A 25,043-nucleotide genomic window follows, 5' to 3' on the forward strand; every position below is an offset into this window, starting at 1 on the left:
ATTAAACTAAAATATTAACAACATGAAACATGTTAAACGTTCGGGACGGTATATACTAAAAAAAGGCGTTTCGCCACAATACTGCAACTCCCATGAGCACCCATACCCGGAAGTAACTCGCACGTTCTTCAATGGTGATCACGCTGTCTCGCTAGCTGATCAAGAAGAGAAAACACATCTACATCAGAATTCCTGTCGTCCACTGAGGTATCTAGAACTGTAGCCGCATTATTTTATGTGTTTTTATTTCACAATCACGCAATTCTCCTCGTCTACTTGTAATGGCGTGGTACAAGTCCATGTGCTTTTAAGTCGGCTGGATGGGATTGCATCCCTGCAGGCCCAGTAAGAACTTTCTGCTTTTACAGAAAATGTCTGCAGCTAAAGTCAAAATGCGGCAGAAGAAACTTAGAAACCAACCTGCCAGTGTGCAGTTTGTCTCCTCGGGCAGCCACCAAAGGAACGGTAAAACTATCCACTTTGCCCTATTACAAACACATTTAGGAATGCATTTACCCTACGTTTCCTATTGAAACAATTACAACGCTTTTTGACTTATCTTGATTTATACGTCCACAATAATTTCATTGGACAACATATTTGTCACCTGCCCCCCACCTCATCTTCACTAACTTAAATTGGGCAGTTCCTGGTTACATGATTTTGAGGATCAGCCAATACTGAGTCCTATCCAAAGTTATCGCAACGTTATAGGGCAGGGGTAGGGAATCTATGGGTCGGGAATCATATGTGGCTCTTTTAATGGTTGCATATGGCTCGGGAGCCATATGCAACTCTTTTAGTGGTTGCATATGGCTCGCGAGCTATGTGCGGCTCTTTTAGTGGTGCATATGGCTCGGGAGCTATATGCGGCTCTTTTAGTGGTGCATATGGCTCGGGAGCTATATGCGGCTCATTTAGTGGTGCATATGGCTCGGGAGCTATATGCGGCTCTTTTAGTGGTTGCATATGGCTCGCCGAGGTCAAATATGAAAAATACTGAGTCCTGTACACACCAATAGGAGCATCATGTCAGTACTGTGGTGTTGACCCTACCTCTAGCCTGCCTAAATCATATATTTTTTCAAATTGAGACCTTCATGCTTTCTGATACTCACTGATTAGCAACATTAGACATAGACATTTTTTCCTTTAATGTTCTATGACCTGGTGTCCACATGGATAACATATTTTTGGTTGTCAAAGACTACAATGTTTTGGGGCCCTGGGTTCAAATTCATTAAAAACATGTTTTTAGCATTTTAGTAATACAGGGTTACGTGGAGCATTAATGCAAAAGGACAGTAACATTGCCAAAATACGCGATTATGAGATGCAGGACAACACTGAGCCGACCCACAAAATAATCTAAGTAAATTCTCCCTCGGATTTTTATTTTATTTTTAATAATCTAGCATTTATGAAAAATTAGTATTTATGACCTTGGGCTGGTGCATGAAATCATAAAAGGTGGAAAAGTTGCCAAAATACCTAAAAAATAAACGTGAATAACTCTGTCAAGATCCTCAATCCTCTCAAAATGACGTGATCGGTTCCAATTTCGGATCACGCCTTCGGAACGGGGACATCCGTAATATCATTGTACCTTATGCAATGAAAGCAAAGGCACTTTTTTATCATTTTTCTCATGTCTCCCAGGGGGAAGTGGCGAAGGTCCATCTGGCAACAATCCATCCTCAGCAAGAAAAACAAACTCCGACTTTAAGTCTGCGTGGGTTCGTGGACACCAAAAAGACAGTGGTGTTTATCCTGACAAGTTACCTCAATGTCTTACTGGTAAAACACCTCCCTCTCCTGTGCCCTCTTGTACATAGACTGACATTCAATTAGATCAGGATTAATCACAATTTATCTTTTACTGTAAACAATTACCTTAACCTTGTATTTATCTAGTCTGTCACTTTTAATTGGAAATGTTAAATTAAGGTCAAAATCTGTAACTGCAAGTAAAGCTCAATTTCTTACAGTTTATCCGGAGATATAATTTAATATTTGCTTCTGTTGAGAATATATTAACAGTAAATAAATACAAATACATAATGTAGCAAGAATGTGAACAAGTTCTTCTCACCTTTGCCAAATTGTACCCGTAGTTGGAACATTTGCTACAGCTAGAGCAGCAGAGGTAAATGCTATGCTGAATGCTGTTACCAAGACAACGAGCACCTGCCATATTTCTGGAGGGGTCCCAAGGCACATGAGAAGAAGAGCAATGAGCCACAACGTCAAACGACTTCCATGGCGACTCAGAGAGATGGCCATCAAAATGGTAGTGTTCACACGATGATTGAATCCCCGAAAACGCATTTTGGTTTCTGACCGTCGGACATTTGCGTCTCGGTCACCCACAGAGAGAGAAATCTCTGCAGGGCAGCGCGAAAAAAAAGGAGCAGTCGAAGAGAATGAGTCGGAAAGCACGCCGGCGTCACGGAAACATGCTGCTGGAGTTCAATCGAAGGCAGAGGAAGAACGTGTGGCTGGAGACGCACATCTGGCATGCCAAGCGCTTCCACATGGTCAAAAAGTGGGGCTACTGCCTTGGGGATAGGCCCACCTTCAAATGTTACCGCCCTTCCTACCGAGCCATGACGACTCATTGCTTGCTGCAGGTACTGTGCAGGAATAGACACTGTAATCCAGGGGTCCCCAACCCGGCCCTCAAGGTTTACTGTGGGTCCTGGGTTTTGTCCCAACAGGTCTAGCCCAAAGAGTTTAACCAATGAGAGCCCTTGACAGAACCTGACAGCGATCAACTGATTGCAGTTGTAAAAAAAAAAAAACGTATTTGTGAAAAGTTGCTGTCCTGTTTGGTTGGAATCAAATCCTGCACCCTCTGTGGCCCTTTGTGGAATAGTTTGGAGACCCCTGCTAGAAATGCAGAAGTCAGTCATGTCAAACATTAGGCCTGCGGGTCGAAAGTGGCCTCCAAGCTGGTCAATTCTTGCACGCTTGGTGGTTCAACCTGACAGGTCATGTTTTTATTTTAGCAGTAGTACTGTTAAAAACAGAAATTTATGAGTGATTGAGCTTGTTCCCTACTCCACTTTGCACCGTTTCGTGTTCACAGTCTCATTCCTTTATTCGTTCACTCCACTCAATGGAGGCCAATGAGTTAACAAGGAAATGATGCAAACTTGCCCTAAAACCAATAGGAAGCGACTTAAGAATAGAAACCAGCCGTGAAATGCCCCAAAAATCTGTTGCAAATGCTTCAAAATGTATAGCAAGTGGCCCACAACTACCCTCAAATTACAAAGTAACTCAAAAATAACTTGAGCCCAATCGATGTCTAATTCACTTTAATTGGTCTGGTTTTGAATACTTTCAGTGGCGTTGACGATAGCACACATTCAATCCATTTTACCTGGAGAGGTGCGAATTAACAAACATTGGCTTAAACATTTGTCCATCACCCCTCGTCAAAATGGATTGGATGTTTATCACCGTCGATAGCACCCATTGAGATAACTTATTTGTCTGGCCCACAGGAGATCTAATTGCCATGATTGTGATCATACTCACACTGACTCAAAGACTGATTTATGTTTTCTGCTTTTGCCCAAACAGGACCTGTCATACTACTGCTGTTTGGAGCTCCAGGGAGAGGAAGAGAAGCTTCTGAATTGTCTTTCACAGTTGACCAGCAAGGAAACTGGTGAGCTCATATACCACAAATGCAACTTCAGATTATTCACGTTTATGTTGTTCGTGATTGGAAAAACTTCTCCCATTACATCTTGGGAAATTTTACATCTGTTTATTTTGATATATATAGTAAGTAAATTTATATATAGTAAGCTTCTAATTATTTGGGGAAAAATATAAAACAATTATGACAGTAGACATAAGTGGAGAACAGCACTGTTTTTTTGCTCAAATGTAAAGATTTTTAATTGTCTACTAGTATACTTGCAAGTGGGCTTAAGTTTTATGACTACATTAAGTTAGTTAGTCGTTAATAATCAATTAATATTGATAGTGGAAAGAATTGGGTAGACTGTTCTGTGACAATTGTAATTCTAATTAATGCTTATAAGGAATCCTCATTCACATCCTCTTGGAAGGTGTATTACACTGAAATGAGCAAATGTGTCTTATTGTCAATATCATTAGAGTCATCCACCTGAATTGTCACAAATATTTATGTACGACTGTGAATCATTTATGGTGCTTTTAGAGTTTTTGCTCTGAATGTGGTGAAGTTTGGAGGGTTTCATAGCATCATTACTTAACTGTTGACTGCAAAAAAAACATGACAAATCTGGTTGTTGTGTATTATCTGTTACAATGAATCTGTCAGTCTTTTAAATGAAGCTTTGTAGTGGTCTGATGACTTGGGGCTCTCACTTGCTCATTTGTTATCTCTCTTGAGAGAGTTTTGAATAGTTAAACGAGCAAGATGTTTTCCCACAAAGGTTTACTTTGGTCTAAACGCAGCATTATCTTTGTTGATGTTTGTCAACGTGTCCTTTATGATGTTAAGCTTTGTTTTCATGGTGATTGCTTTTATTTTGGGTGGAGCTAGAAGACACATCATACTTCTTTGGGGGGCATTATTTGGGAGATAGGAAAAGGTGCGGTAGCTAAGTGGAAACTTTGGCGCAGGGGGGCGAGACACGGGGATTATAAAGTCGAAACATGGTCACGTAGTTCAATTGTAACCGAGGACTCTCGGTTTAAATGAGAAATTTTGTCGATTGTCAGTCCGTTATCGTTTTGTTAGGTTGTCAGATACCACAGCACTAATGCACGTGAAGTCATTCGGAATGTTGTATTTTGCTCTTCTGAATTGGCAGGCCCAACATTTGCTCAGAAGTTGTGCCTGTCAGGGCGAAGGCAAGGTAGCGTCGTGTTGTACAAGGCAGGACGCTTCCCCTCGGAGCCTTTGGGCCCGGTCACATTCCTATGGAGACCCTGTACCCCGGGATCAGCTCACAGACAACTTTGGATCTGGGTTCATCCTGATCTAAAACAGGTAGGGTGCGGTTATATTCTTGTACATTTTTTGGTGTAATCTCTATGTTTCACTTGAATATTTCTCACGTTCAGGATGTACTTGCTCAATTACAAATCGTGTGCCGGTGTAAGGCTGTGATTCCGCCGGCTGTGCCGTTGGTTTTGGGAACAGACACCATCTCCACCGCAAGTTCGCAACCAGGGGCTGATAAAAACTCTGGAATCAAGCAAAAGGCAGGAAGTAAGAGGAAGCAAAACCGCAAGAATGCCAGTGGACCACCTGCCAAGAAGATCTTGGGTGATGGAACCAGAGCCCCTGGTACACCTGTGACCTGGAAATCTGGCTCAACTGGAATATTGATCAAGTTTGTTGTTTTTAGATGGAGTTTATTCAAAACATTTTCAGGGGTCGTCATGAAATGTCTTATTTTTCAGTGACCTCACAATGGAGATTGTCCGATACCGCCTGATTGGACCGCAGTCCCATTCTGTGCTGGCAGATGCTTTGGAAGCTGCTACAGACTGTGATGTAAGAGCAATCCATTTGATCAGAATGGAAAGCACAATATAATGTATTCTAAGCACTCCGGTGACCCAGCGTTGCTCTCGCTTTTACATTTTCTTTCCAAAGGAAATGAGCAAATCACAGCCCTCTTTCTTTTGGTGGCCTAATCACTGCAAAAAGAAAAGCAAGATGAAGCTCCATCAGCAACAATCTGAAATTTTTCGTATACTGAAAGGTTTGTTTCTTTAAAAAAAATGGTCCAATTTGAATGTTTGTGTCATCTAATAGTTTTTGTGTAACTCAGGCATCTACTCAAGTGCCGAGCTCCCCCCGGGCATAGTGCTCGGGCTCACAGTTGACGACCCTCGCCTGATTTTACCGAAAAAGAAGGTTACAGCTTTGCCCTGTGTAAAAGAGGCACAAGGTAAAAGCAGTTTCACCACCACTGCCAGGAGCCATCATGTAGTTATTTGCATGAATAGTTTGGAACAGTTTTTATGGCCTCCTTTTTTTTGTACACACATTTACTATATTGCTTGACAGGTTGCAGTCCAAAATTTCACAAAGTTACTGCGCACTCAATTTGTCCAAATGAATCCGTTGTTTTTTGTCTTGAGGTCGTTTCACTGAGTGCACATCCGGTCTTGTGCTCCTGGGGGGGCCTCTGCTCAGCCATGCAGATGCTCCAGGTTCGAATCCTGGCAGGACCCTGCCCTCCCGAAACGGCATCACTGACAAACAATGGTTTATGCGTTGCTTTTCTTAAAATTCTAATTGGGCCTTATTACGGATGGGGATGGATGTTCTTGTTTTGGTTTAAAATGTTGTTGCCCATTTAACACATGGCCAAATATGAGTGATTTTAATGTGCAACGGGCAAGTTTGAAATACTCTATTTTTCTTCCCCTCTTATATTTTGATATTTTTGGAGACTGCAACCTGGCAGAAAAGAGGTTGTAGGCTACTAATAGACATGTAGAAATTGGGATGCACACCAAAATCATAATTGAAATGTCATCACATGTTACTACAAGTGTCTTTCATTGTTAGTTCTCTCGTACCAGCAAACATGTAGGGCTTACATTTGTCTTGGATGGATGCATGGTAAGCCATCCCATGTACAGAGAAGATCTGTCATCAATGTGAAGGAAGGTTGGCTCCCTTCCATGTTAAAGTGTGGGTTTTCACGTGTATGCCTTTGTCTGCCATTTCCCTCAGAGGTGGATGATCAGAAGAGAATAGAAGTGTTTTTGCGTGGTGTACCAGAACACTGTTGTCAGAGTTTCCTGTGGGAAGAATCTGTGCGCAACAATGTCCTAGAGAATAAAATTTCAGACCAGGTATCAAAGCATTTTATTTTTACTTTGTCTTCCTTTGTGTACTGTACTTGATTGACTGCCATGTTCTTTTTGACATTGTCTCCTCAAAGGACTTGAACCGAATGAAGAGCGAAGTTCTCGTGCCAGGTTCCAGGCTAAAACCTGTTCCCCTTCAAGGACGAGTTCCCATCCTGCTTGTTCACCAGCCTGGAAAGCAAGGAGGAAATGAGATGAATTCCTGGGGAGGCGGTTGGGACCTGTTGGTTCCCAAAGGCTGGGGCATGGCTTTCTGGATTTCTCTTGTGAGTATCCTTACAACTGGTCCATATGTCTGGCGGAGTTTCTTTCGGTCATGTGTGAAAGTAAGGTCTGTGTAGGTTGTTTTGAGGGTTTGTTAGTGAGGTGGTGATTTTAAAATGGGAATTAAATTTAAAAATAATAATAATAATTTGACTGGTGATCTGCTTTGCAAGATTTAATCGACATGCAGATGCAGAATGACTAGTTCAAAGAGAGTCAAATTTAAAGCTTAAACCCAGAAAGACAATTGCATGCATTATGCACTTACAAATAGGCTCCCGCACCCCTGTGACACTTGTGAGGATAAGCCATTCGGAAAATGATTGATAGATGATTTCAAATGTCTGCTAGCTCAATAGAAATATATTTATACTCCTCAGTCATTTAATTAGGTACATTTTGCTACTACTGGGTTGAGTCCATAATTCTTTCATGGTAGATTTATCAGGGTACTGGAAAGAGATTTTTTATATATGGACATGATAGAAGCCCTTTGAGTACAGTGAATTAATTGGACACTGATTCGCCGGCTAGCCAATCGCAGAGCACAAGGAGGCAGAGAACCCTGCTAACACCCGTACCTAGGGGCAATTTAGAGTGTTCAACCAGCCTACTCTGCCTTTTTTATTTATTTTTTTAGATGTGGGAGGAAACTATAGTACCTGGAGAATATTGTTGGGTACAAGACAGTCCTTTTCATTATTTTATTTAATAAAGCAATACAAGCTGACATGTATAAGCGGTATTATTGATAAGCATGGTAGCAAAAATAAATAATAGAATTAAAAATTCCTCTTTGCCTTTCAGTGGCCAAAGTGCTTTTTTGCATAGATAATCATGATTGATTGTATGATAATGCCATTTTCATTCATTTTCCTATGTTAAAAAAATAATGATCAATTTCTTTTTTGGACCTAGCCCTGGAAATACTGCATGTGAGAAGTAGTTAGTGATTGGAAAACCAACTGCACACAATGCTTTTTAGTTTTGTTTTCCCTTGGTATATTTTCTTTGGAAGCTCAACCTGTCTAAAACTCATTTATTGGCATGGCCATATTTCAAAGCTCTTGTTTGTTTCAGCATGCCCTGTGAAATGTTAAATCTTGCTTGAAATGAAAAGCTGACCAGATGGCAAACTCCCAAATTGATTTTGTTTTTTAATCATGAAGCTCCAAATCAAGTGCTTATACTCTGTCTTCTTCTGCCAGGTGTACAGGGGTGTTCGCATTGGTGGACTCAAAATGAGTGTGACACACTCTCAGAATAAAGGCGTTCCTCACTTCCCTCATGATTTCCCGGACTGTCCCGCAGGAGATCGTTTTCAGGAACAGCAAGAATCCGAGCTCCTTGAAAAGTTCAAGAGGTTAGTTGCAGAAGAAAATAGCATTTTGAACTTCATAAAAGTAACAACTTTATCCACGGCAACGCATTCCTAACCGAACAAACAAATTTAAATTCACTTGCATTAATATATACAGACACACTCAAACATACATTTGATGTAACTTTACACAAAACTGAATTCTAATTTAGTTTTAATCTTTTTTTACCTTTGTTCTACGGGGTGACTTCACCCGGACGTTCAGCCGGAGTCTTCAAAACGAACGCATCAAGAGTTGTTTGTTTTTTGCCTTCCCTTCAAAATATTTCGAAAATGTCAACACAATACGATAACGCAAGACCACTTGCCAGCTTGTCACGGTGCCTCTTTTCTACAAAATCAGAAAACTCTTGCCACTTTGCTAGCATGTCTATAACAATGGCTGGCTCTAAAGGTGACTGTGTCGTGAGTGCTTCATACCTGGAAGTCAATAGCAATTACCGTATTTTTACGACTATGAGGCACACTTAAAAGTCTCCAAAATAGACAGTGCGCCTTATATATGGAAAAAATTTAATTCATTGAGGGTGCGCCTTATAGTTGTGAAAATACGGTAATAGCCGTACTTTAAAATCTTCAACTAGATGCTTGTCCACTTACAGTTTGTCTACTAAACTGGGGAATTTGTTGTTTGCTGATTGTATGACCATTTGCCCTCTAATCTAGACGCCCGCCTGCCAAAAGAACCAATTACATTAAAAATGGCTGCCTGGCTCCATTCTGTTGCCCCTGGCAACAGCTGGCCGAAGAGTGGGATGTTATTGGAATTGATGGAGAAGAGAGTAAAGGAGACTCCTGGCCTGAAAACACATTGCAGGCTGATGCAGCAATGCAGTCTGAGATAATGTCACGTCCCCAAGTTCCTGTGTCAAGTCCGCCAACTCGCTTCACTGTCTTGAGGTTTGCCGTTTTGTATTTTGCCCATAACTAAATTGAATGTTTTGTAGTTCCTAGAAAGGTTTTTGTTTGGTTGTTTTTCAAACTCAAAATACACATTATTTGGATTTGTCATTACATACACTTTAATCCCAGCAAGTGCTGTGTTAATTGGCAAACTGACTACTTAAATCAACTCCACTTATTTAATGTAGTATTTCGTCAAGTTTGATTTGGGGCATCGCCCTGCAAGCATGATTACTATATGTCAGAGCACTGCACATACTGCTGCCACATAGGGCGCATGAGTTTAGCACTTGTTTATTTCAACGAACGACATGTAAAGATCGACTTAGAGTTTGATTTTATGTGAATTGTGCAATGCAAAATCACAATCTATTTTTGTTAAACACCTTTCTAAGTGGCGATATATTTTTGAAAGCTTTCTTTGAACAAACATTTTAATAAAAGCATTCTTTTTCCAGAAATTTTTCCAAATGGCTAATTGACTTTAAACATTTTTATTGATTAAATTCTAACCGTACAACTTTGTTTCTCAGGAACACCAAATCTCTGAGGCTTCTCTCCAGTTGGTGCAGACCCACTTCATCTAAAGGTCAGAGGTTGCACTGTCCTAGAGAAATGTCACCTCTGGACACCACAGCCAGGATGATGTTCCAAACAACTCACAGGATGAGTCTGGTTTGGGTGCGCCTATCACTGTTGGCAAAGGGCAAACCGGACGTCAATGCCGCTATTTGTATGCTGACTGCGGATGACTTGAAGCTGCTGAAGAAAGGTCCCGCTGTGAGTGGTCCTCAGGAGCCCCCCCATAGTGACCCCTTGAAAAGCACCATCAAGTCTAAGAAAAAGGCTTCTGATAAGACCGAAAACACTCCTTCAACATCTGATCAAGCGAACAGAATGGTGGAAGAGCCAGTTTCGTCTTCTTCATCCGGCGACTTTGTTTTGGGAGTGTGGCCAAACCCTCTGCCGAAAATCACTTCTCATTGCTCTCGAGTGACTCTAGGCTGGGCGACCCAGGCCGACTTTTCCTTGTCGGCAGGCTGTGGGGAGGCTCTGGGCTTCGTCAGCGTCACCGGCCTCATTCACTCGCTCACGCGCCAGCCTCTGGAACACAGAGGAATAGTGCTTCTACGCAACCCCACGTCGCTACATTACCGCTTTGCCAAAATTAACATTGAAGTTTGAGTGGATCATGTGCTTAAATAACTAGATTATGAGACTAATCAATTGGTTGAATAGATTTCCAACCCAGAGTTGCATGAAGCTTTGCATGGGGAGTTAACTGAAATCACGTTGTTTTCTTTTTTCTTTTGACTGTAAATTTTGCAGTGTACTTATGATTCACATGTTAAAAGAAAAACACCATCATCATGTACCTTCTACAAAATAATATAAACCTTTTTTTTAAACATGTTTACATTTGTTGTATTCAGTATTTTACATGTGTTGATTTACTGAACACGCATCGCATTAGTCTTACATACCTGTCAACTGGTACGTTCTCGCCGTAATTGGTACAACTGAAAGCCCATTTTTATATTGGTACGCTGTACACATGAAAATGGTACGCTAAACGGTGATTTTGAGAATCGTTCCCGGAAACGCATGTCTGCCAAGTGATATATGTACCGGCGCCTCTGATTGGCTAAAAAAAAAAGATCATGATAAACATTTCGTTTTGTAACACTTTCACCATGTGATTTCCGTTTCCTGTTCCCTTGTTTATGTTTACTTTCATTTTGTTGTTCGTGATTTTTTACAAAAAAGTAAAGTGGTAAGATTTTCCATGTATTTATACATATATGTAAGGGCGAAAACAAAATTTGGTAAGATCACAAATGGTTCGAGGTTGACAGGTATGGTCTTATACAAACAATTATTTAATTAGATATTTGATTCAGATTTGTTTGATTGTATTCACTATTTTTTAATAGTCATCACACTGCATTTGTGTGTTTTGGGGATTTTGTTGGTGAAAGGTGATGTTGAATGAACTCCTACAAAATGGTTGCCTTTCAAGAGAGGCACAATGTGTCTCACTCATGGTTTATTGAAACAAAATCGGATAGGCAGACTCAACAAAACTACAAAAATAAGTATGGAAGAGACCCACCATCATGACAGCCAATTTGTGCATGTCAAAAGAAATCTATGGAGACAGCGACAGTGTTAAATAAAGGAAGATGTGGGTGAACAAGAACATTGTTTTTACACAATCAATGTTCTTGATCGCCCACATCTTCCTTTATTTAACAATGTGCTGGTGTCCATATATTTCTTCTGTCATGCACAAATTTACAGACGTGATGGTAGATCTCTTCCATACTTAGTCTGTAGTTTTGTTGAGTCTGCCTATTTGCCTATCTGCCAATTTTGTTTCAATAAACCATGAGTGAGACACAAAGCCTTCTCTTGAGGGAAAACCATTTTGTCCAGGTTCATTCAACATCACTTCTTTCAACAACAGAATCCCTGAAACACACAAATGCACTGTGATAAAAACTTCAAAAAACACTGAATACAATAGCATAAATCAGAATAAAATTAGTTTAGTCAAGGGTGACCAGTGATTAGCATGAAACCAAATGCATAGCAAACCAATTTGCATGCATTGATGTCTCTTTTTGTATAGAAGATGGGCACACAAGTTGTACTTTGGTTAAATAATACCCCATTCCGCATAGGAGCTCTGGACTATTTTTCTTAGAGTTGCTTTTTACTCCAGATACACACAGCCTCGAGTCAAGAATGGCTTGAAATGTGCTGCTCATTCGTTTTATGGCTTTCAAGAAGAGGCATGTGTTTGCACACTTCCACATTTTCGACAGATGGGCCGTGTCCTAAGAATCTTCTGTTTGGCCACCTCTATTACACATGAACTTGTCTGCCAGTGAGCCATATGTTTCTGTTTTGCTATCGGGCTGCACTCGGTCTGTGCGTCTCCTTCCTGCGAACACAAACAGGAGAATTCTTAAGATCAGGGGTGGGGAAACTGGTCCTCGAGGGCCGCTGTGGGTGCAGGTTTTTGTTGCAAAGAAACCATGACCAATGAGATCTATGCAGAAAACAAGAAGTACCAGACTGCAATCTATTACTTACACTTGTAGGACACCAGATTGGTGAAAATGTGTCCTCTTTATGGGTTAGAATGACAACCTTGCCCCACTGCAGCCATTTGTGGAATAGTTTGCCCACCCCTGGTCTAGCACAAGTCAAAATTGTTCAGCATCAGCGCATCAATGGGATAAAAATGCTAAAAATAGCTTACCTGGGACCATAGTATCCATTGCAATAAAATCACTGTCTTGGTTCTTTGCTTTTGGCCTGTTTCTGGCAATCAGGAAAACCCCCAAAAACGATAATAGACATCTGCATAATATGTTTGACTTCAGTTCCCAGAAAGGAATTGAAATAACGATGTAAAGTAGAATTTTTGATAAGGACATACTCACCCAAAAATGAACATGAAAATATTCAATAATTCCAAGTCTTCAAATTCCTGGTAAAAGATTATCCCTGTAAGACAATGTTAGACATAAACTCTAAGAGGAAAGAGACCAGAATTGAAAGTTGGTCAAAGCGCCTATAGCAGTTTGTATAATATTCAACAATGGAGATTAACATATTTTCCAGTTGTTGTTTTTTTTCAACAAACAAATTAATTTGTATTTAGTCGATTTCTATGGGAAACAATGATTTGAGATACGAGTTAATCGACATACGAGCTCAGTCTCGGAACACATTGAGCTCGTATGTCAAGGTATGACTGTATGTACCACTGTTTTGTCGCCGAAAAAAAATGAACATACCTGCAACGATGGCACTTGCAGTGAAAAAAACAAAGTTGATTGGAACCACCTCTGTGGCGTCAAACATTTTCATTGCCTGATTGAGAAACCTGAAATAATATGTTTAATTGATATGACTGGTTATAGTTATTGGAAACGTAGAGAAAGTCAGAGTAGAAAGCCTTAGAAGAAAATTAGAACTGACTTGATCTGGAAGGCACAGGAAACCACCATGATGACGAGCATAACGTAGAAAATGGGATAGATGAGCTGTAGGTGACCTTGTATGGATTCTGCGATCATTCCTGACACAGCCTTCACTGAGATCACCGTTAGAGAGGCTGGACAAATTCAACAAGTATATGACACAAGAGTTCACTATATGACCTGGTAAAACATTGACAACCTAAAAAATATCTCATCAATCTAAATTGGCGAACATTCTTATTGCAGAAATGTCCAGTTTGGTAACCAGGCAACCATTATTCAAATTGGTTTCACAACCTGTGGCGCCCTCAATCAAGCAGTGTGTACTTATACATACCAAGCAGTGCCACCATCAGCATCACAATGACAATGTGCTTTTTATTCCTCTTCTTATACACAAAGAGTAGGATGCAAAAGGAAATGACTTCAATCATCTAATGGTAAAGGAGAGCATGGAGTTAATTTATGGCGATACAATTTCTTCACACCAAAAAAAATCCAATTATGCTTCATATTCTCGATTTCCCTGACCACCTCATTATATGCATTATAGGCAAAAAGAGCGATAATATTATAATTATCATTTTTAATTTAAACAAATTACCAGAAAAAAAGAGATTAATCTCTTTGTTGTCATTTGAAGAGTTGCCATTATAAATCAGGGAAGGGGGCGGGTCAGATCGAAATTACAGTGATACCTCGAGATACGTGCTTAATGTGTGACTGAGCTCGTATGTCGATTTACTCGTAACTCAAATGAAAGTTTCCCATAGGAATGAATTAAAAACTAATTAATTTGTTCCAACCATCTGAAAAAAAAAATCCAAAACAGGAAATCCAATATACTGTTTTGGTCACACACTACACTGACAAAAATACTTGGAGAAGTGATTGCTCTTTTCTTATTATTGCCCTGTTTTAAAGAGCAACGTGTATGGAATACATGTAGTCTGCATAATTACAGAATTGTGGGCATATAAATGGAGAATTGGTTATTATTGTATGGCTAATTATATGAGGTGGAAAGTAGATTTTTGCCAGAAGCACATTCATCTCTTTGGTAAGAGGTATCTGTAAAAATTCCATTTTCTTTTACCTGAATGTAGGATGCAATTACAGATACTGGCATAAAAACTACAACCCCACTTAGGTTATAGTGTACATGCAAAATATAAAGTATATTGTGTTACATACAAGGTACAGCAGAAAGTGCCAGCTCATAAAATAGAACTGGATCAGCTGGGCTGTGATGTGAGTGGAGGTGTGGGGGGCAAACATCACCAAAATGTAGGTTCCTGTTATTGCTAGCGTGCCACCTAAAGACAGAGAAAAGAGGCGAAATGACAACTTGAAAACATTTCTTGACCAGAAGCAGTAAAAATACAAATACTGAAGAAAATGTGGGGATGGTATTTCAAATACATGTACATCTATGTGTATGTATGTATATGTATATTTATATATGTATGTATAAACACACCTTTCATACAAAATTGGGACACTTTCATACCTGTCAACGTCGATAACTGCCCTTATAAATGATTATGATTCCCTGTACAACCCTCCCAAAAAAAACGTACAAACACCGTACGACGCATGTTTACTCGCGGTAACTAGATTCTTACTATGTGGCTCCTCCATGTTTGCTTCCACGATATTTACTCTATGTATATCTAAGCGTGCGCATGTCATCCTTTATCGATATTGCCGTACGCACCGCAAAAAAAATACATACGATTGAGGATAATTTTTGCTGGTATACCGTGACAATAGTAACCATCGATGACAGTAGCGTCATTGGCTACCAGCCTACGAGACTATCTGGATTTTAGCCAAAACGGTCTTGTTGAGATCGGTTTTCAGAAATTTTGGCTTTTTTTTTTTTAATTTATTTTTACAAAAGTCGGTGTACGGCGTACATGATTTGAAATGGTAAAAAAAACGTATAAATAACGTATAACGTATAAAACGTACAAGTTGACAAGTATGCACTTTGACCAATTTTAAAGGTTTAGTTGGTAGGTGTGTAAGTACCGCACAAGGAATTAAAGAATTTACATATAAAGTACACCTCTACTTATGAAATGTTCAAGTTACGAAAAAAAAAACCAATTAATTTTGTAAATTGATTTACGACTGAATTGTTCTATCTTTTTCCGTGAAGTACTTGGAGTAACAGGAAAGCATACAATGATATTTTACCAACATATTAGGTTTCTCAGTCTGACAACTACATGTTTAATCAAATTGAATAAAGAGGAAGATATTTATTCACTCAGCCAACAATCTTTTAAAGGACACATGATCAATTTTTGCTGCCGAGTGTTTACTTACCAACAATTTCAGAGACGCACAGGGTCTCCTTGAGGAAAATTACAGAGATGAGAGCGCTTGCTAGAAAGACAAATACAAATATACTCCCATTATTTCAATCGTCAGTGATACATTTGATTCTTCATTAGTGGGTTACAAAGGCACTTACCTTTGATTAAATTTCATACTCTGACGATGCAGTTTCAAAATGCAAAGTCAAGAAACCATAAAGATTATTGCAGTAATGTATTTTTCTGTAATATAAATCACCTTTTTGTATCACATACTATGTGCTCCAAGTCTAAGAAATATACATACAATCGTACCTCAACTTACAAAATTAATTGGTTCCAGAACTTTTTTCGTAGCTTGAAAATTTCGTAAGTAGAGCAGTACTTTATATTTTGATTCTCTAATTTGTTCCATGGTCTTCACATAACTACCAACTAAAACCTTTAAAATTGGTCATAGTGTCCCAATTTTGTTTGAAAAATGAGAGGAAAGACACAAAAATGAGAGAAAACTAGGAAATTATTTTTTTAATGTCTTAAAAATGAATAAAGCATATGAAAATGTGCCCTGTGCCCGTGAAATTGTTCCCTTCGTGGCCGTTACAATGAGACATAATTCTTGTGTTTGTTCGCCAGATGGCGGCAAGAGCCCGCTCCCCCAGAGCCGAAAGCTGTCCACTTTGTAGTACATTTTAGACTTTTACGTGTGGCCTATGTATGTGTGCATGAGTGTGACAATATGTGCCACGTTGCATTTATATGGTTTATAATCGCTTAACAAGGGGAATTGCAATCATTAATAAGGGGAGCATTTAGCCAAGGTGGCAGGTATGTAAGAGATAATCTTGAAATATGGATAGTGGTTGTCGTGACATAGCCAATTGAATTAAATTGAATTGAATGTGAGTAGGAGGATTTTGGAATTTGGATCTTTTTTGTATCGCGAGTCACTCGTTTGAATACAAAACATTTCGTAACCTGAAAATTTCGTACCTAGAGGTAATAATAAGTAGAGATGCGACTGTATAGGCATAGGCTGTGCTCTTGAATATTTCACTACATGTGCTTATGTGGAATAGGTAATGTTATTGTCAATAACAATTTTTCCTGAATTTCCATTCTCTATTTTTTTGTAAAATTTAATTGTACAGCCCTGCGATCAGTTGGCCACCTATTCAAGTTTTCCCCTGCCTCTGGCCTGAAGTCAGCTGGGATAGGCTTCAGCACTCCCACAACCCAAGTGAGGGTAAAGCCTTTCAGAAAATGAATGAATGAATTTAATTGTACATTGCTTTAAAATATTTCATGGAGGAAAATAAACAAACTTTAGTCATTGTGATGAATAAAAATGTCATTTTTGCTTATTTTCCTTTTCCTTTCCGAAGAGTTAGAAATACAAGTTGACATTTTGTGCAAATGTTTCTTGAAGGCGGGTCATTTTGACCTGGAGGAGACTGGGTGTATCCAGGAAATGAAGACAAGAGGAGGGTAAAATTTGGTGAAAATATGTGACACAATTACTTCATTCACTGACTGCCAACGTTTGGCACAGTTTATTTTATATGTCACTACAAGAGGTGATTTGCCTGGCACTGAAAATGAAATGAAATTAATATCTATGCTACTGTAATATGGAGATTGTGAAACAAACCGTGTATGTGTATGACACCCTAAGGACATCAGTGACTAATTGGAGGATTAAAAGCCTCTTAAACAGTCACTTGTTAAATATTTCATACGGTGAGCATTAAGGGCACGCATTGCACTCACATTAAGGAATATGTCTGCGCCTCTGGTAGCAGCTGGCTTTTACCAAGTCACCATAGCAACACCGTATAAAGTGAGATTCACACAGCTTGATAAAATGAGAAATGTGACAACATGAACCTCTAGGCCAAGGGTGGCGAACACGTGGCCCGCAAGCCCCATGAGGCTCCTGGACAAAAGGAATGCATCACTTTGCTTCGTCTCATATTATGTATATACTGTGGCTCTTTGCCTCATTTCATGCCTCTCTTATTTTTATTCTCTCTTAAACTCTTAAATTCATCAGGGGCCATTAAAATCAAATAAATCAGATTTCAAAATAATTTGGCAGATTGGATTTTTTTAATGGTGCTTTTGTGCCTTTTTGTCTAATTTATTTGCCACCCCTGTTTTTAGGTAAAATGTCCTCTCAGGGGTAAGATTATGATATTTTTGACCACCAATTCAGGGTGTAACCCACCTGGTGCTCAGAGTTGGCTGGGATAGGCTCCAGCACCCCCCATAATCCTTGTGGGGGCATGCGGTTTCGAAAATGAATGAATAAATCAATGTCTCAGATTATTTTTAACGGTAGAACTTTATCTGTACGGTGTCTGTGGCATTAAAACAAGCTGTGTACACTGACAGTGAGTGCTATTGCTATCCATGTTGTAAATGTAAAATTATATTTAATTCTAATCCCCCACAAAAAAAATTCCTTATCCTCCACACCACTGAAAATGCACACTCATACACTTTATTCACATCATTATTTTTTTTTTAAGTGAGCAAATCAATTAGATTTTATCATTCGCAAACATGTGGCTGCTCTGACCTTCAGTGGAAAATGCCAGCCTCCAAGTGACTAATGACATCTATGTCATGGAGAGGAGAGGTAAAATGTGGGTGTGCACAACAGGATTTGGAAGGAGACTGTCATACACAAATGTGAAAAGTGGTCTCAGAGGGTAAAAAAAAAGAGCAAAAAGTGGCATATCAGAGTGTCATTTTAGACAGGCTTGGAAAAACCATAAAAGCGCACTCTCTTGCCTATTATCGTTCTTTTCTGCTCTGAATATTTTTCCAGACTGCTGTATTCTTCTTCTTTTTCTTAGTATCCTCTCACACATCTTTCATTCATCACCCGCTCTACACTTGGCTTCCTCTTGTGTATTCAGCCAAGAACTCCGTATCTCCTTGCCTCTTCCCAAGTGTTCACTCACATACGATTGGACTACAAGATAGGAGTGTGTTAGCTAGTGAACCATGGCTGAAGGAAAAAAAATACACACCCTCATTGTCAACATACCGCTTGTTCTTTATTGTGGAGAGAAACTGATAGTAAGGGGCTGGCTGGCTCCCTTAAATTCAGCAACATTAGTGTTCATGAATGATTTGGTAAGCTTGCTAATAATAAAACTCAAGATATTAGACCTTCAAAGTATCCAACCTTTTTTTTCCCCCAAGGGCCCCATTTTTTTTCTTCCAATTAATGAATGTGTATATACACCTGTATCTGTATCGGTATCGGTATCGGTATATGTATCTATATCTATATATACGGCAACACGCTCGTAGCATAAACAAATAGAAATGATCTTGGATTATGACGCAGACCCACTAAAAAATAAGTTTAATCTAACCAAACACTAAACTTAATTCTAATTTTATTTCACATTTTGATACCTTTCTTCTCCCGGGTTGACTCTATTTGCCCCACCTCCACCCTGATTTTCAGATGCATCCTATCGAGGGTTGTTTGCTTTTGTCTTCCCTACAAAATATTCCCACAATGATAGACACAAATGTCCTCACAATAGGATAACGCATGACCACTTGTCAAGGAGAAGTACTATATACGCCATTCTCACTGACTACAGGGAAGAAAAAAAACACTGAAAAAAAATGCAACACTCCGCCCAGCGCTTGCAGAGATATTACACGAGGGAGTTGCGGCTGTCTGCTCGTATATCATAATTTGTCTCGTATCTCAAGATAAATATCTGCTCAAAAATTTACTCATATCTCAAATTGCTCATATGTCGAGGTACCAATGTACACAAACATACACAATGGTCCAAGGGAATCTAAAGCCTATCCCAGCCCACTATAAACAGCAGGTGGGCAACATCCTGTATTGGTTGCTAGGTAATCGCAAGCCACAATGAGAATAACCACCCTCCATATTCACACTCATACCAAGGACAATTTAAAGTCCTACCAGGCTAGTATATCCAGCCCGAGGAGATTATGCAAACTCTACACACGAAGGTCAAAACCCAACGGGTTTTCAGAACTGCGAGATGGATGCACTAACACCTCGGCTACAATCATCAAATTTGAATTCGGCAAATCAGTTAAAAGTGAATTTCTTTCAATACAGACTGATTAATAACATTGGTAGACGGTCGGGACACAGCCCATCTTGGAGCTTTTTGCAAAATGTGTGCATGAGAAGGCATAAGAATTTACCTATGACAGACACACAGCCAAGGGGAGCGATAAGGGATGCTGGGGCAAAGCCGTAGGCAGCAAAATTCCCAAGTTCACCAACTCCCATGAGAACCAGACCGAACCACCACAGCACAGAGGTGTAATAAGGCTTGGCGCCTTGCTGGGACAGACGGACGTGAGCATATTTCTGTTAGCAGAAAAGGAATCATGAATTCACGCAGTTCTAACATAATAAACTTGCATAAAACCAACTCCACACTGGTTTTCATTAATCATAGATTAGATTGACAGTAATTAGTTATGATATAGTTTGTTTCTCAGCTTTCAATTTGACCAAAAACTTGTCTGCATTAATCAGTGAGATGGCATGTGAGAAATGAAGCAACTTAATTGGATTGAGTTACTCTGATATTCCTCAATAAACAATCATTGGCTGAATTTTACCAACATTTTTAATAATTAATTGAAACTGTAACATCTCATGGCATTTCAATAATGCCATGTGCTTTGTAGAAGAATTGCACGGAATCTTACCTGTATGTTGAGGGAAATGCTGATCAGGACATTCCCACATATGGAGATGATGATTCCTACGAGGTATGTCTGTGGAAGGAAGTGGTAAATAGCCAGAAGATTAGGGGATGCTCCACTAGTCACATAGAAAGTCCCATAATGCTGTACGCCTTGGCTTCAGCTATTTATGACAGTTCTGCTCAAAATCAACATTGGCTTGTGTGTGCTTCACTTGAGACTTTGAGAGTTTAAAATAATCCCATGTGAATTTAAAAGTAGCAAACAGACAGGAGGCCAGGGGAAAAAATACTGCTATCCACACTTGAAATGTCTCTCACATACAAAAGATACACAATATGCAACAATAAAACTCATGTAAAAAGTCAATATTTGACCTGCAAGTCATGTTTGACATTTTACACTAGAAGGTAATTATTACTGTCAATTCAGAATGCGTTTGCCACATTATGTTGACCTATGACACACATTAAACAAGGATGAGACACACCAGCTGTAAACAAGATTACGACTTTAGTGTTTGAATGGCTTTGTCTAGAAGTGAGAATATGTTTGATGATCAGTGTATTTAGCGGACTCAAGACTTTGGAGGTGCGAGCGGTGGGAAGCAGATGGGTGGCGATAATATATATATTTTTTTCAATCGCGTAGTAGGGTAACCTGTATAATAACTACCTTTTTTCTTCTTCAGTGTTGAGTCCTAGTAGCAAGTTTCAGTGTGGATTTTCCCATTTTTATGAATTTACAAAAAAAAAATAATTACCAAAAAAAATTCCCCCAGAAAAAACAAAATGTCACGCTGTTTGAGCATAAAGACAGACTTATTCAATTTGATGTGGAAAGTATTTTTGATCTTCATGTAAAAGATCATTGCACAAAGTATCCAAGTATGCAAATCATTATTAGAAAAATTCATACTAACACACATCAAAGTCTGTCTTCCCCTCATCCACGACCTGCATCAGTTTGCATATCGGCCGAATAGATCCAATGAAGATGCAATAACCACTGCCCTCCAGAAAAGGAGCTATGTCAGAATGCTTCTCAGCTTCTAACACCATAAGACCGAACATTCTTATCCCCAAGTTGTCCAACCTGGGGCTTGCGCCTACCACATGCTCCTGGATTAAGGACTTTTTGGTCAACCAACCCCAGCACGTGAAGCTGGGTGGCCACCTCTCATCTGCCCAAACGCTCACCACCGGCTTGCCCCAAGGCTGTGTACTGAGTCCACTATTCTAGTTTCCCTACACACACACACACACACACAATTGCACTTTTTCTTCTTTATACTATAGGTTTTTCCAAAATCATGGTGCTTATGATTAATTAAATATCACAAAGAAAGCAAAATGACCTTGCAATGTGCCAGTTTGATGAAAAGCACTGATTCTCCTCTTTGGAAGGGCACAATATGGCCTTTTTTGTCCACTTACAATGGGAATGTGTGCATGTCGACGATGAGCTGATTTCTGGATGAAGGCATCCGCCTTCTGTACAGACGTAGTGGAGAGCAACAACAGAGTTGACACTAATTAGCAATGGATGATTCACATTTGGTTGTTTATCCCAACATTACAATTAACTTTCACACAATCACCAATAACAACAAAACACCATTAACCCCATTGCCTGGCTATATAAATTTGACTCAAGTCATTAAAACGAACTGCTCTGATCAGCTTTTTTTCACGGCAGTGTGCTGAACTTATTTTAAGACATAACATTGCCCATTATTTCATGTCCAAAAGCAAGCTGACGCGCGAGACAGAATGATGCCGACTGGCATAGTGGGTAGCATGGGACAAAGGAGGCTGGGACCATTATGCGATTCTTCAGGATTCTTACAGTAGATCCATTCTCTGACGCCCACCCGTGAGGCATTAGTCACTATTTGTGCCACTCTTGCCTCCTCTGTTACTCTCTCCCTTCTACCACCCCAGAATGTCGTATGCAAGACATGACAGAGGAGCACACAATTAAAGAAGACGAGCATGGGGAGAATGCGAACAGACGAGTGGGAGGACAGAAGGCAAAAGACTGACAAAACAATGACATACATGCGCCAACTGTTAAAAGCATTATCATATCCAAATTTTCTGTATTCGGAAAGGGACTTCAGTCTAAAGAAAAGGACTTCCTACACAATGGCGTAGTCGTCCTTACTTTAGAAAACAGTGACAGATGCCAGCATTAATTTATCTCTGTAATGGGTAGTGCCCAATATTCATTACACAAAAAGCTTTAGAGACAAGACTGTGCATTCTTAAGAGATGAATTTAATCAATTTTGCAGGCATAAATTGACCATATGGCTTGTGCAGAGAGGCAACATCTTGTGTTTCACTGAATTTGTCTGGCACCCTTATGGTAAGGTCTAATTTGAATATTAAATAAATTCTTGAATTTGTTCCACGGTCCTCTCAGAAAAATGTGAGGAAACACAAAAAGGAGAGAAAATTACAAGGAAATATTTATTAAGGTCTTAAAATAAGTGAAGTATATGAAAATGTGCCCTGGATTGCTGAAATAGTTCCCCCCGGGGCTGTTATTATGGGAGACGTAAAACCTGTGTTTGTCTGATAGATGGTGGACGAGATGGACAGGAATCTTGAAACATGGATAGTGGTTGTTGTGAGACATCCAATTGAATTGAATTGAATGCTTTTATTCTCATTATACGAGATAGAATGAGAGCGATGAAATGAGAGCCCAGTATTGGGTAGCAAAATTCAATACATCCCCGACAATGTTTTCAGAATAAAATAACGCATAAGGAAATGCATTTGCTTTCGGGGGGATTTTGTAAGTTGTATGTTTTGCGTATCTCAAGTCACTCATTTGCATATAAAAAAATATTTAGTAACCTGAAAATGTCGTACCTAGGGGCATTCGTAAGTGGAAGTATGACTATTAAAATTTAGCAAGAACTGAAAATAGCATCATGTGTAAACCATATGTACTATATAGATACACACACACACACATATTGGGGAAAAACATAAAATAATGATGACAATAAAACCTACATCACCCAAAATGTAAAAGTCCATTCATGCATATACCAGGTCTTCATGAGGTTTTATTTTTATTTTCTTTTATTAAAAAAATATTCAATGTCCTCATTGTTGGAATAAAAATACTCAGATATCAGTCAATTACGGGAATCACATGAGTAAATAGTACATTAATTATAGATTTAACCAACTGAACATTTTGGGGCAATTTTCAGGCAGCGTTTCCCGTTTAAAATATTTAACCGTCTTTTTTTAATGGATCGTCCCTTCAATGAAAGCGTGGTCAAACATTGTCGGTCCAAACGATCTTTTGTTACTCAGATTTAAGTCCAAACAACGGGACATCATTTGAAAAGACGCACTTTTATTGCAAACATTTCCAAAGAATAATCAACTTTACCTGAAGTGGATGTTCCTGGATTTGAGCCCGGTGAGCCAGAGGGGTAGTCACATTAAGATCACCCAAAGAGGGAAGAAAATTCGCCATATTAATATCCTCAATAGAGTAAATATTTTTTTGGTCTTCACATTTTTGGCCGCTGCTTTTCCGAAGTCTCCATCCCGTGAATCCCACCAGCTCAGCGCCAGCCTCCCACGCCGCTGCCACAGAACTATCATGGGAAAAACTTTTTAGAAATTAACTATGCGAGGAGAAGTGCGAGTGCTTTCGAAGAATAGGAAATATGATACTTCAGGGTTCCAACACTTTTTGTGCGGGGAATAAATTATTATTATTTTAGTGTTATTTTAACATTCAGCAAAAATTAGCTGAGATGCGTTTACTGGGGAAAGCGATCGATTTTTAGATAGTTTACAGAATTACAGACTGTTGATGAACGCACCATCATTAAACACGTGGAATTGATACTATCCATTTTAGATTGCTATTTAGAAAACGGACTGAATGCAGATAATATTCCGATATTTTAATTTGACATTGAGACGACATCAATTACTCTTTATGTTGACAAGTTTTATTTTTTTTCCCTTTTTTTTGTCCGTTTTGCCCCTGGGATTATTCATTGTTTTCACCTGTTGGTTCATCCCTTATATGTCTCAGCCTATCCGCTGCTTTATGTGTCACCTACCCATTCCCTATATGTCTTTCATCTCATCTCTTTTTCTTTATTCTTATTAGGGTCGCGGGGGGTGCTGCAGCCTATCCCAGCTGACTTTGAGCCAGAGGCAGGCAGCAGCCTGAATTGGTGGCCAGCCAATGCAGGGCCCATAGACAAACAACCATTCATGCGCACACTCATACCTAGGGTCAATTTAGCAGTGGCTGGTCGTCGGGGCCTTCAAGGCCTTCTCTGCTGGCCTAAGAAATATCTGAATCATATATTATATTTTGTCCATGAAAACGTATTAAAGAATTCCAAGTTGTCTGTTATCTTTCTTTCATTGCTTCTCCCCCTGGTTGCACTGCTTCCAGATGTGTGTATTCATATTGAAGCATTTAACCAATCATAATTCAGCCATTATTTGTTGCCAGGGTCAGAAATCTGCCTGAAGGCCTTCACAATGACTTCTGCGGGCTCTGCTGCATTAAACAAGTGTCGATGAGACTGTTGCTTTAACCAATCAGAATTCGA

General features: G+C 39.4%; 2 protein-coding genes across 8 annotated transcripts; one reads left to right on the plus strand and one right to left on the minus strand.

The window, feature by feature from the left end:
• The first annotated feature begins 55 nt into the window (after positions 1–55).
• pop1 (POP1 homolog, ribonuclease P/MRP subunit) lies at positions 56–10,794 on the plus strand. Its single transcript, XM_077721659.1, has 16 exons — positions 56–207; positions 369–465; positions 1,660–1,797; positions 2,115–2,290; positions 2,373–2,630; positions 3,589–3,676; positions 4,818–4,996; positions 5,071–5,342; positions 5,413–5,506; positions 5,609–5,717; positions 5,787–5,906; positions 6,701–6,822; positions 6,912–7,103; positions 8,310–8,464; positions 9,149–9,382; positions 9,919–10,794. The coding sequence occupies exons 2-16, from the start codon at positions 372–374 to the stop codon at positions 10,568–10,570; spliced, it is 2,883 nt and encodes a 960-aa protein (XP_077577785.1). The 5' UTR covers positions 56–207; positions 369–371; the 3' UTR covers positions 10,571–10,794.
• Positions 10,795–11,786: 992 nt separating this feature from the next.
• On the minus strand, positions 11,787–24,156 carry nipal2 (NIPA like domain containing 2). Of its 7 annotated transcripts, XM_077721841.1 has the most exons (12): positions 23,852–24,153; positions 21,872–21,928; positions 20,439–20,507; positions 19,923–20,091; positions 15,715–15,774; positions 14,575–14,696; positions 13,718–13,814; positions 13,379–13,514; positions 13,195–13,283; positions 12,838–12,901; positions 12,654–12,754; positions 11,789–12,332 (listed from the first exon to the last, which is right to left on the minus strand). In XM_077721841.1, exons 1-12 carry the CDS (start codon positions 23,936–23,938, stop codon positions 12,226–12,228), a joined length of 1,158 nt encoding a protein of 385 aa, XP_077577967.1. In that variant the 5' UTR covers positions 23,939–24,153; the 3' UTR covers positions 11,789–12,225. The 7 variants fall into 7 exon arrangements, with proteins under 7 accessions (XP_077577970.1, XP_077577969.1, XP_077577973.1 ...); XM_077721844.1 differs by lacking the exon at positions 19,923–20,091 and having other exon boundaries at positions 11,787–12,332; positions 21,793–21,928; positions 23,852–24,156; XM_077721843.1 differs by lacking the exon at positions 15,715–15,774 and having other exon boundaries at positions 11,788–12,332; positions 23,852–24,156.
• Between the last annotated feature and the right edge of the window lie 887 nt (positions 24,157–25,043).

The sequence above is a fragment of the Stigmatopora nigra genome, chromosome 7, assembly GCF_051989575.1.
Source record: "Stigmatopora nigra isolate UIUO_SnigA chromosome 7, RoL_Snig_1.1, whole genome shotgun sequence".
NCBI lineage: Eukaryota > Metazoa > Chordata > Actinopteri > Syngnathiformes > Syngnathidae > Stigmatopora > Stigmatopora nigra.